This window comes from Grampus griseus (genome assembly GCF_964374135.1).
Source record: "Grampus griseus genome assembly, chromosome: 3".
NCBI lineage: Eukaryota > Metazoa > Chordata > Mammalia > Artiodactyla > Delphinidae > Grampus > Grampus griseus.
In genome coordinates, this window is record NC_139019.1 from 152793090 (window position 1) to 152804803 (window position 11714).

Here is an 11714-nt window from a genome sequence, read left to right on the forward strand (position 1 = left end):
GGAAGAAGTGAATGAAGGCTTCATCTGGAGGTGTGGGCGGGGCCAGGTCATGCTAAGAATCTCTATAGGAAACTATTGGGAAGTTTTAAAGAGATGGTTGTGGTCGGTACAGCCAGATTTGTATTTTAAATATCACTCTGAAGGTTGTGAGGAGAACGGATGGGGGTGGGGGCAGAGGGGGTGGTCTGTATGACGATTGCGCAGAAGACAGAGGAGCCAGGTTAAGCCAAGGTCTGTGGAGGTGGCAGCTCTGGACTGCTGGGTCTTGTTCCCTGGGAGGTGAAAAGCAGGGGATGGAGCGATGGACTAGAACTTGGAAGCCAGGCCTGGGTGGGGCAAAAGAGGCGGAGTCTGAAGGGGTGTGCCCAGCCGGGATTGGGCTGGCCTCCTAGGGTGCTCGGCGCATTTGGGTTTGAGGAGTGGCCTCCAGGTGAGCGAGACGCTGTGCCACCCGCTGTCAGGAGCTGGTCTAGGCCAGGCGGGACCAGAGATGGGCGGGGCGCTGGGCCTTTGCAGGCCAAGCAGCTGTCAGGATAGAGCTGGTCCAGGAGGGGCGGGGCCCGAAGTAGGTGAAACCCGAGGTGGGCGGGGCGTTGCACGCCGCTGTCGCGGGTGCTTTCCTGGCTCTCTGGCCGGGGGCTGAGCAGCTCCAGAGCGGAGTCTTCGGTCTCCCTGGCCGCGGGGGTAGGGGCTGGCGGGAGCTGGGACCGGGGCCACGGAGGACCCAGGTGAGTTGGAACCTTGTGCCGGGAGCGGGGCCATCTAGAGGTTCGAGGTGAGCTGGGACCCTGTGCAGGCCCAGGCCGCGCTCCCAGCCGCCAGGGGGCGAGCGGCGGCGGGGCTCCGGGAGCTGACCCCTCCCAGCACTGGGAACCTGGGCGTCCGCTCGGCGAGGGGTTGAAGGGGACGGTAAATCAGTAACCCGCAGCGCACACAAGGGCCTTTTGTCCCGCTCCGTCCAAAGAGCACCCTGGCCGCGGAGCTGGTTACTCATTGCCCACCGGGGCGGGGGCGGGCCAGCTGTCCCTGCAGCTCCCTTCAGGACCCGCTGACAGGCACTTCCCCTCAAGGTGGCCGGGTAGGGGTGGAGGAGGAACAGCGCGCTGGTCCCTCTGCTGCTGGACCGTGTGCGCGCCCCGAATAGAGATGAGCAAGTTGAGGCTCCGAGAGGTGCAGTCATTTGCCCAGGCTCCCCAAGCGCTTGAGTGCGAGAGGCTGGAGAACACAGGACTCCTTGATGCCAGAGTCAGGCCCTTCGACCCCACGTGCAGGGCAGTCAGTCGGTCAGCTGCGGGCAGGTGACCCGACTAAGGTTCTGAGGTCAGGGTAGCCTGGGGGTGGGAATAAAATCCCTGGGCCTCTCACTCCACTCCCAACCCAGAAAACTGCCCTCCCTGCAGAGCAGAGCAGAGTGAGGGGATTTCACAGAGACGGGGCAATGGAAACCGGGGGTGGGCACAGAGACAGTGGCAACTGAACCAGCTGGAGAAGTGGGGACAGAGAGGTATGGGCAAGAGAGAAGACATGCCCGGTTTGGAAAGCCAATGGCTTCCCAGTGCTGAAGAAGCTGACTGTGCAGCCAATGAGATTGACAAAGGCAGGGAGGGAGGCCTTGGATGCTGGATAAACAGTGTGGACTGGATCCTGCTGCACACAGGCAGCCATTAAGGGCTTGTAAGCTGGTGGGTGTTGGGGGGTGGGGGGCGGAACATGGCAGACTTGTAATTTTTAAAACACTGCTGGAGAACCCAGGGAGACGTTTGCAAAGGCCCAAGCTAGAGATGACCATAGCGTGCTCTGGGTTCAGGCAGGGAAGGTGAGATGGACTAGAGGGGGATTGGACAGGTTGTGCTCCAGCTGTAGGGGCAACCCAGGGAAGAAGCAGTTCAAAGGGGGAGATAATGGCTTTGGCCAGGACAGGCTAAGTGTCCCCTGCCTCAGAACCAGAGCTGGACAGGGGGGCAGTGGCTGAGGAGAGAGTGTGCAGTGGAATTCCCGGGCAAGGTGGATCCAGAGACACCAGTGCCACCTGACTGTTACCCAGCCCCAGGTGACAGCCAGTAAGCCCCTGGGACTACACTAGTCACCCTCTTCCCCTGCCAGCTGAGGCTCAGTTTTGAGTGTTCCTTTCAGAGGATGGAGACATCGTTGGTGGCATTTGGAGGAGGGTAACTAGATGGGGTGGGAGTGTACATCACACCTGACAGGAACAGCACCCGCAGCGGAGGTGACTGGCCGAGAGCTGAACGAGGGTGACAGTCATGGGGACGGGGAAGGGGAAGAAAACATTCCAACATTCTGTGTGCCCAGCCCTACATACATTCTCTTTTCTCCTCAAAGCAGTCCTGTGAGGACAGCAGCCCAGAGAAGGACAGGGACTTGCAAGTTGGTAAGAGTCAGGATTTGAAGTTGACTCTGTCAGACACTGGAGTCTACATTCTTTACAAGAGCTTGTGTGCCTCTGACGGAGCTGTGGGGACACAAAAAAACAGAGGTAACCCCAGAATGCAATTCTGGTTCAGAATGAGGAAGAGCTTTTGCTTGCCGTAGAATGTACTGCCTTGTTAGTAGTGAGCACCCTGCCACTGCAGGTATCCAAAGCTGGTCATGGAAATGTCAGCAATGCTGTAAGGAGTGGGGGTCAGATCAGATAACATCCAGATGCTGCAGTTTGGCCTTGTATTATATTTCAGATTTTCTTCAGTAATAAATTCATTTATTCAGCAAAAAATAAATTATGTGTGCTGAGAGAGAGCAGAATACGTGTCTCCATTCTCTGCTTCCTTCCAAGGAAAGAATCCCAAGCCTGCCCTTTTTGTGAACTTGTGCCGGGGTCTCAGCAGGACCCAAGGAGAGGAGGAAGCCCAGCCCCAGCTCCGCACCACACAACCTACTGTGGGGAGGCCTTGGGCTCTGACAACAGCAGAGCTGGTTCTAGCCTCTGCCCTGACGCTGCCTAGCAGGGGCTTGAACAAGTCAGCATTTCTTGTCTCAGTTTCCTCATCTGCAAGATAGCGGCGTAGCGCCAACAAAGGTGCACGTCTAGCAGGAGTTCTTCGCCCTTTCTGTTTCAGGAAGGCAGTCAGTGGGAGGCCCAGCCTGGGTCCCTGCGAGCAGCAAGAAGGAGATGCGGCTGCTGTTGGCCCTGTTGGGGGTCCTGCTGGGGGCACCTGGGGCTCCAGCTTTGTCCCTTGAGGCCTCTGAGGAAGCGGAGCTGGGTATGGCCTCTAAGATGGGAGAGGGTGGCAGAGGTGGGAAGAGTGGGCATCAGGAGGGGGCTGCTGGCTGAGCAAGGCTGGAGAGGATCCTGGCCCAGGCTCTGAGGAAGTGGCAGCAGGGCAGGACCAACCACTGAGACTCAGTGTCTGGCTCCCAGCAAGCATCCACCTATCTCTGTGTCCACAAGAGAGACTGGACTTGCAGGGTGCAGGGCCCTGAGGTGGGCCACAGAGCTGGTGGTGAGCCCCTTGGCTGTGTGTGTGTGTGTGTGTGTGTGTGTGTGTGTGTGTGTGTGTGTGTGTGTGTGTGTGTGTGTGTGTGTTCTGTGCACTGGGTGTGTGGCTTGGGAGGCCCAGCCAGCATGTGTGGTGTATGCACTGTGAGTGTGATATGCCCCAGAGGTGTAGGCGTGTGCCCTACATGTGGCACCTGTAGCATGTGCCTGTGTGTGTATGTGTTTCTTGGGACAGTGGCATGTCCTGTCCAGCATGTGTGCCATGCACCATGTGTGTGATATGCACCAGAGGCATGGCATTTGCCCTGCACATACCGTCTGTGGTTGTGCATGTGGTTGTGTGTATGTGGAAGAGCAGCGGTGTCCAGCATGTGTCGAGGGGTTGCTCCTGCCATGAGTGTGCAGCATGTTCTCTGTATGCAGGGGGCTGACTCAGCTCACTGACCTCTGCCCTTGGCCCACAGAGCCCTGCCTGGCCCCCAGCCCAGAGCAGCAAGAGCAGGAGCTGACTGTGGCGCTTGGGCAGCCTGTGCGGTTATGCTGTGGGTGGGCTGAGCGCAGTGGCCACTGGTACAAGGAGGGCAGTCGTCTGGCACCTGCTGGCCGGGTACGAGGCTGGAGAGGCCGCTTGGAGATCGCCAGCTTCCTACCCGAAGACGCTGGCCGATACCTCTGCCTGACACGAGGCTCCATGCTTGTCTTGCACAATGTCACCTTGGTTGTGGATGGTAAGGGGGTCTGGCAGTGGCTAAGGGGTCCCTGGGGAGAGAAACTCTGTCCTGGGCCTCAAATGCCTCCCTCTGTCCCTGACATAGACTCCATGACCTCCAGCAATGGTGATGAGGACCCCAAGACCCACAGAGGCCCCTCGAATGAGCACATTTACCCCCAGCAAGGTCAGTGTGACTCCTCAAGGACTCATTCCCCTGTCTTCCAGCTGGTCACTGAGAAGAGATCTTCTGTAAACAGGTGGTCCTCCTGAGGGCACTGAGTTCTCCCTTCCCCTCCCCGCCAGCACCCTACTGGACACACCCCCAGCGCATGGAGAAGAAACTGCATGCAGTGCCTGCCGGGAACACCATCAAGTTCCGCTGTCCAGCTGCAGGCAACCCCATGCCCACCATCCGCTGGCTCAAGGATGGACAGGACTTCCATGGGGAGCATCGCATTGGAGGCATTCGGGTGAGTCTCCGGGTTCCCCCACCGGTCCCCTCAAGTCAAACCCACAGTTCTTTCTCTACTGAGAAAGGCAGCTGCAGGGCCCCAGAAGGAGCACTAGACTGTGGACTTGGACAGCTCTGGTTCAAGTTCCCACTCTGCCACTCTCTGGCAAGTGACTTAACCTCTCGACCTTAGCAACTCCATGTGTAAAGTGGGAAGGATCACTGACCAGCAGGTATTAATATGTTTTAGCAGCTCATTCTCATAAGACCCTACAGGGTCAGTTCCAGGCTGTAGTCTCAGAGGAAGCTGAGACTCAGAGAGGGCAAAAACTGGTTCAAGGGGGCACAGCTCAGAAGAAGTAGAGCTAAAACTCAAGGACTCGAACTCACGGCTCAGATACTTCTTGGGGCCTTCTCCTTTGTTCCAAGGTCCCTAGCCTTGGCGTGGCCTCCCCAGGGCCTAGAGAGCTTGAGAAGCCCCCCGCGGGCAGAATATAGCCTCCTCATGCTCTGGTCCCCTGGATGGGCATGGTTCGGTGGCCCCTCATGGACACTTCTCCTGCTCCCAGCTGCGCCACCAGCACTGGAGCCTGGTGATGGAAAGCGTGGTGCCCTCGGACCGTGGCACATACACCTGCCTTGTGGAGAACTCTTTGGGCAGCATCCGCTACAGCTATCTGCTGGACGTGCTGGGTGAGCGGGCGGGCGGGCGGGCGGGCAAGGCGGTGTCAGGGTGGGAGCCCTGACCCTGCCCTCAGGTGGGACCCAGTCTGGCAGGCAAGATGGACTTTTAGATGACTCACTCAAGCTACTCAAATTATCCAGGTGGGTCCAAGAGAAGCACAGGGGATAATGTGGGCTTGGAGGAGCAGGGTTGGGCTGAGGAGAAACATGGGAAAGACATCCAGGCAGAGGGCACAGGCTGAGTAAAGGCCCTAGGCATAAAGAACACAATGCATTTGTGGGGACGTGTATGCCTAGAGTGTGGCATTTAAGCAGAGAGCCAGGCCTGGAGGGTTTTTGAGTGCTAGGCTGAGAAGTTGTCCTTGACCCCAAAGGCAATGGGGAGCCATGGAAGGTTTAAACAGTGTAAGAAGGGGATGAACGAGGTCTGAGCTGAGTATCAGGAAGGTCCCTCCCTTGAGCTGGGGGGGAGGCTGGAGGCAGGTGACCAGGGTGCTTCTGTGGGTGCCTGGTCAGGGCTGACGGCCCGGCCCCGCCCCAGAGCGGTCCCCGCACCGGCCCATCCTGCAGGCGGGGCTCCCAGCCAACACCACAGCTGTAGTGGGCAGCGACGTGGAGCTGCTCTGCAAGGTGTACAGCGACGCCCAGCCCCACATCCAGTGGCTGAAGCACATTGTCATCAACGGCAGCAGCTTCGGTGCCGATGGCTTCCCCTATGTGCAAGTCTTAAAGGTCCAGTCCCTGCCAGCACCTGACTCTACCATTCTCCCACGGGTGGTAGGGAGTGGTCCCCAGCTCCCTTCCTGGCCGCAGTGTGGCCCCAGGCCCTTCTGTGACCCCTGAATGTGTCCCCCTTCCCCAGACAGCAGACATCAATAGCTCGGAGGTGGAGGTCCTATACCTTCGGAATGTGTCTGCTGAGGATGCAGGCGAGTACACCTGCCTGGCGGGCAATTCCATCGGCCTTTCCTACCAGTCAGCCTGGCTCACGGTGCTGACAGGTGAGCTCCTGAGGGGGCCAGGAGAGGCTGCGGGACTCTGCTGTGGTTCCACAGTGGGCTGTGACCTGTTGGGTAGATAGTCTTCCTTGGCCTGTGGGGTCTGGATTTGGGATGTGGTGTGTGGATTTGTGTGTTTGATTCTGCTTGTAGCAGTCCCTCTATGCGTGTCCACATGTGACTGTCCGTGTGACTCTCTGGGGTGTTGGTATGAGGGATGGGGTGTAAATGCAGTTTCCTTGGTGTGTGTCCCTATGTATGTTGGGAGCTATGAGGGCCTCAGTTAGAGGGAATGGGGCCAGCCATCTGATCACTGACTGGTCAGTTTCTGTCTGTCTGTATGTCTCCCTGTGGGCAGAGGAGGATCTCATGTGGTCGGCAACAGCGCCTGAGGCCAGGTACACGGACATCATCCTGTACACATCAGGCTCTCTGGCTTTGATGGTGCTCCTGCTTCTGGCCGGGCTGTATCGCAGGCAGGTGCTCCTCGGCCGGCACCCCCGGCAGCCTGCCACTGTGCAGAAATTGTCCCGCTTCCCTCTGGCCCGACAGGTACCAACCATGCTGTCCCCCACCTCTGTGTCCCCGTCGTGAGGCTCTGGGCCTGCTTTCCTGCCTCAGCTGGGCTTCAGCAGACAGACCAAGTCTCTCACTTTGCAGTTCTCCCTGGAGTCAGGCTCCTCAGCCAAGTCAAGCTCGTCCCTGGTGCGGGGTGTCCGTCTCTCCTCCAGCGGCCCCCCCTTGCTTGCGGGCCTCGTGAATCTAGACCTACCTCTCGACCCACTGTGGGAGTTCCCCCGGGACAGGTATGCGGTGCTGAGTGACGGTGGGGATCAGACTCTGGGCAGGAATGATGCCCTGACGGCTGAGGCCTCATCTCTCTCATCTCCAGGCTGGTCCTGGGAAAACCCCTGGGCGAGGGCTGCTTCGGGCAGGTGGTGTGTGCAGAGGCCTTTGGTATGGACCCCATCCGGCCTGACCAAGCCAGCACTGTGGCCGTCAAGATGCTTAAGGGTGAGTGTGGCAGCCTGGGGGAGATCCAGTGGCCTTGGGAGTAACAGACGGGGCTCTCAGTGCTAGCGGGTGCGCACTGAGGGCCAAGAGAGGCCACCCAATCCCACCCGAGGGCCTGGGGCCCAACTCTGCTACTGACCCTGGCAAGTCATTTCTGAGCTTCAGTTTCCTTACGTGTCACGTGGAGTAAATAATAGTCCCTGCCTCCCAGCCCAAGGTTTGTGGGAAGTGCCTGGTGCCTAAAGTCTTAACCACTGGGATGATGATGACTACAAGGGTTTAGGGTGATGGGTTTGATACCCCGTGTCAGCCTTGGCCTCAAATAACCTTGTCAGCCTTGAAGGCCTCCACCTCATTCCCCCACGATTCCCCCACAAATTGCACCCTCAGCCTCCCTCGGGCCCTGTTGCCCTGTGTTCACCACTGTCTCAGAGAACAGCCCAGGCAGCAATCCCAAGGGGCTCAGAGCATACCTGGGACCCACCATCGGGGCCTCTTGCTGCTGTTCCCCAGCCCCCTCTTCAAGAGCAGCCCAAACCGCTGTTCTGCTCCCCCCGGCCCCTCCTCTCTGCACAGCTGGGGCCACCTGGCACTTTCTGGGAGGCAGGGATTGAGAAATGTGCATTGTGAGGTCTGGTGGGGAGGGTATGTCATTGGCCCAGGGCCACAGGTCAGCCCCAGGGGCTCAGCCCCTGGTCCTTAGCCTTCTCAAAAGAAGCTGGAGCAGTGTCTTCCTGGCCTCCCCGTCTGCACCCCACTGGCAGCTCCCTGAATTCCCAGGCCAGATGGACGCCAGGCCTTGGTCAGACAGACCTCAGGTCTCCAGCCCACTTCCCGCCCCCAGGAATTCTCAACCCATTCAGGGAGTAACACCAAGCCCTCCAGACAGAGCTTCCTTCCTGTTCAGAGCTCTTCCCTCTCTCTCCTGTTTCCTGGTCCCACTCACTGGCAGGCCTACCACTTTTTTTTTAAATTTATTTATTTATTTATTTATTTTTGGCTGTGTTGGGTCTTCGTTTCTGTGCGAGGCCTCTCTCCAGTTGCGGCAAGCGGGGGCCACTGTTCATCGCAGTGCACGGGCCTCTCACTGTCGCGGCCTCTCCCGTTGCGGAGCACAGGCTCCAAACGCGCAGGCTCAGTAGTTGTGGCTCACGGGCTTAGTTGCTTCGCGGCATGTGGGATCTTCCCAGACCAGAGCTCAAACCTGTGTCCCCTGCGTTGGCAGGCAGATTCCCAACCACTGCGCCACCAGGGAAGCCCAGGCCTACCACTTTTAGATCCTTGATCTTGTTGCATCCTTGCAACTGCTATGAGAGTAGGGCACGATCCATTGTCCCGTTTCATACAAGATAATCCTGAGGTTCAGAGAGGTTAAGAGATTGTTTCAAGGCCACACAGCCTAGCAGGAATTCAGGCCCAGACCTTCCTGACTCATGAGTCCAGGGCTCCGTGTCCTGTCCCCAACCCAAAATCTCGCTTATGTAGTCACCCTGGCTGTCATCCTTACAGACAATGCCTCCGACAAGGATTTGGCAGACCTGGTCTCTGAGATGGAGGTGATGAAGCTGATTGGCCGACACAAGAACATTATCAACCTGCTGGGTGTCTGCACCCAGGAAGGTGGGGTGGGGCAGGGCTAGGGACGGGGACGGTTGGGATGCAGAGCCACAGCCTCAGTAGCTTCCCTGTCCCCCCTCGCCTCTGTAGGGCCCCTGTACGTGATTGTGGAGTGTGCCGCCAAGGGAAACCTGCGGGAGTTCCTGCGGGCCCGCCGCCCCCCAGGCCCTGACCTTAGCCCTGACGGGCCTCGGAGCAGCGAGGGGCCACTCTCCTTCCCTGCCCTGGTCTCCTGCGCCTACCAGGTGGCCCGGGGCATGCAGTACCTGGAGTCGCGGAAGGTACAGGCAGCGGGCAGCACTCTGGACCACTCCAACTGCCCCATCCCCACACTTTCATGCCCTGCATTAAATGCCCCAACTTCTCCCTCCCCTTTTTCATTAGCCTGTGTCCCTCAGTCCTTCTGTACGCAGTTGAAACTGCATATCCCCATTCCTTCCTCACATACTCCCTACCACACAGGTAGGAAGAGGCAGTGCAGGAGAGAGGGTGTGGGCCCTGAAGTTAGTTGGCTTAGGTTTCCTCTCTGTGACTCTTGACTTCCTCTTCTGTAAAATGGGTGGATGATCCCTACCCCGAGGGTTACTGTGAGGTCCTGTGTGCCCAGCTTCCTGCTCTGTCCTCATAAACCCAAGACCCCTGCCCTGCCCCCAGTGCATCCACCGGGATCTGGCTGCCCGCAACGTGCTGGTGACCGAGGACAATGTGATGAAGATCGCTGACTTTGGGCTGGCCCGCGGCATCCACCACATTGACTACTACAAGAAAACTAGCAACGTAAGGGAGGCAGGGCAGAACTCAGTAGGGGCGGGGCACCGGGACCTGTGGGACTTAGCAGCAATGTGCCCTCTTCTCCCCTCCAGGGCCGCCTGCCTGTCAAGTGGATGGCACCTGAGGCCTTGTTTGACAGAGTCTACACACACCAGAGTGACGTGTGGGTCCTAGAAGCTGGGGCCCGGGGTGTCTGCAGGCGATCACAGAAAGGGCAAAGCTCTTGCCCAGGGTCGCACAGCCCTGGGACCTGAATGGGACTAGACTCTAAAAGAAACCCTAATCCTGACCCCCATGGTGGATCATAGCTGTGGGGTCCCCCGTCCTAGTCCCAGGGGTAGGGAGTGAAGCTGTGCCCTGCTGAGCCTGGGTTCTGCCTCCAGGTGGTCATTTGGGATCCTGCTGTGGGAGATCTTTACCCTCGGGGGCTCCCCATACCCTGGCATCCCAGTGGAGGAGCTGTTCTCACTGCTACGAGAGGGGCATCGGATGGACCGGCCCCCACACTGCCCCCCAGAGCTGTGAGGCCTCACCCCACTCTCCCCCACTTTCCAGTCCTTACCCTCTGCCCTGACCTTGACCTCAGGGCCTGGCCATAGAGAGTGGTTAGCACTAACACTGTCACCACCTCCTCCTCAGCCCAGCAGGGAGGTCCTGGCCTGGTACCCTTCCACTGAATGGCCTCACTTACCCCACATCAAACCCTACCCCTTCCTCACACCCCCCACCCAGGGCCATGAGGTCCCCGCTTACCCAGGCCTGAGGCTCCTTCTGACCCTCCCCCACACTTCTCCCAGGTACGGGCTGATGCGTGAGTGCTGGCACGCAGCACCCTCTCAGAGGCCCACTTTCAAGCAGCTGGTAGAGGCACTGGACAAAGTCCTGCTGGCCGTCTCTGAGGAGGTACTGTGCCCCTATTGTCCCATGACCCCCCTGTGCCCACTGCCCTCTGGGCCTTGTCCCACCTGACCACCAGGGCTGACCAGCACTGTTCCCCATAGTACCTCGACCTCCGCCTAACCTTTGGACCCTACTCCCCTGCTGGCGGGGACGCCAGCAGCACCTGCTCCTCCAGCGACTCTGTCTTCAGCCACGACCCCCTGCCCCTGGGGCCCAGCCCCTTCTCCTTCCCTGGGGTGCAGACATGAGAGCGGCACAAAGTTGTATGGGCAGGCCGGCCATCAGCCTTGGGCCTCCTGGCTGAGCTGCAAGCTGGTGGTGCTTGACCTTGGCACCCCCAGGCCCTGACCTAAAGGTACTGTCCCAGATCTCTGGTTCTGCTTTGGGGAGGTCTGTCTTTGGTCCTGGGGTCCCCAGTTGAGACTCCTGCTCTGGCCTCTGGGTCTCAAGCCAGAGTTCAACCCCAGTCTCAAGGCCTTGCCCTTGCCTTGGAGTCATGGCCCCAGTGTTCTAATGGCTTGTTAAGGTTCTGCTTGGCCTCCTGGGCCTGGGCACTCGGTCCTTGTTCCAGGGCTTTGGTTGGTCCTGGCTGTAGGGCTGTCCTAAATCTCCCCACTTCCCTACACCAAGAAAGGTCTTGGGCCTCTGAACCCCATGTCCCCAGGCCTCCCCTGCCTCCCCTCTGCTGCTTATCCCAGCATCTCGGCGGAAGGAGCACTGGCCCCTTTGCTAGCTGAGAGGCTGGAAGCCTGCCAAAACACAGAAGCAAATGGCCTTTTATAAATTATTTTTTTTTGCAATAAACCACTGTGTGCCTGCCTGGTGTCTTCCCTGCAGCGGGTGGAGGGGGAACAGGGTGGAGAGATCCCCGCGCTGGGAGTTTTGCCTGGGTGACACAGACTGAGAGCTCCATGCCCAGCCCTGGGTTTACATCCACCACCAGCTGCGTCAGGGTGGACCCAGGAGCCTGTGTGAACCTCTGTCTTAGTCTGTCTGTCTTACCAGCACCATCTTGTATATGTGAGAGTGTGAACGAGTGCTAACGGGCAGCGGAGTCCACACGGCACCATCCACTTGGCAGGACTCCTGTACCCTCTGCATATGCGTATGTGT

The 11714-nt window shown here is 58.8% G+C and overlaps 1 protein-coding gene across 2 annotated transcripts; it reads left to right on the forward strand.

Moving 5' to 3' along the window:
* The first annotated feature begins 620 nt into the window (after positions 1-620).
* On the forward strand, positions 621-11370 carry FGFR4 (fibroblast growth factor receptor 4). Of its 2 annotated transcripts, none has more exons than XM_082650490.1 (19): positions 621-728; positions 2341-2494; positions 3075-3218; positions 3919-4182; positions 4270-4350; positions 4470-4636; positions 5187-5310; positions 5843-6033; positions 6164-6302; positions 6658-6851; positions 6960-7105; positions 7192-7313; positions 8823-8933; positions 9021-9211; positions 9585-9707; positions 9794-9864; positions 10085-10222; positions 10499-10604; positions 10703-11370. In XM_082650490.1, exons 3-19 carry the CDS (start codon positions 3128-3130, stop codon positions 10847-10849), a joined length of 2406 nt encoding a protein of 801 aa, XP_082506616.1. In that variant the 5' UTR covers positions 621-728; positions 2341-2494; positions 3075-3127; the 3' UTR covers positions 10850-11370. The 2 variants fall into 2 exon arrangements, with proteins under 2 accessions (XP_082506616.1, XP_082506617.1); XM_082650491.1 differs by having other exon boundaries at positions 627-728; positions 2344-2494.
* The last annotated feature ends 344 nt before the right edge of the window (positions 11371-11714 follow it).

Bases quoted from the DNA above. Each gene is read 5' to 3' on its own strand.
- FGFR4 (XM_082650490.1), top strand. From the start codon at position 3,128: ATGCGGCTGCTGTTGGCCCTGTTGGGGGTCCTGCTGGGGGCACCTGGG. The intron at 9,865-10,084 runs GTGGGTCCTAGA...TTCTGCCTCCAG, and splicing joins TACACACACCAGAGTGACGT to GTGGTCATTTGGGATCCTGC. The intron at 10,605-10,702 runs GTACTGTGCCCC...TGTTCCCCATAG, and splicing joins TGCTGGCCGTCTCTGAGGAG to TACCTCGACCTCCGCCTAAC.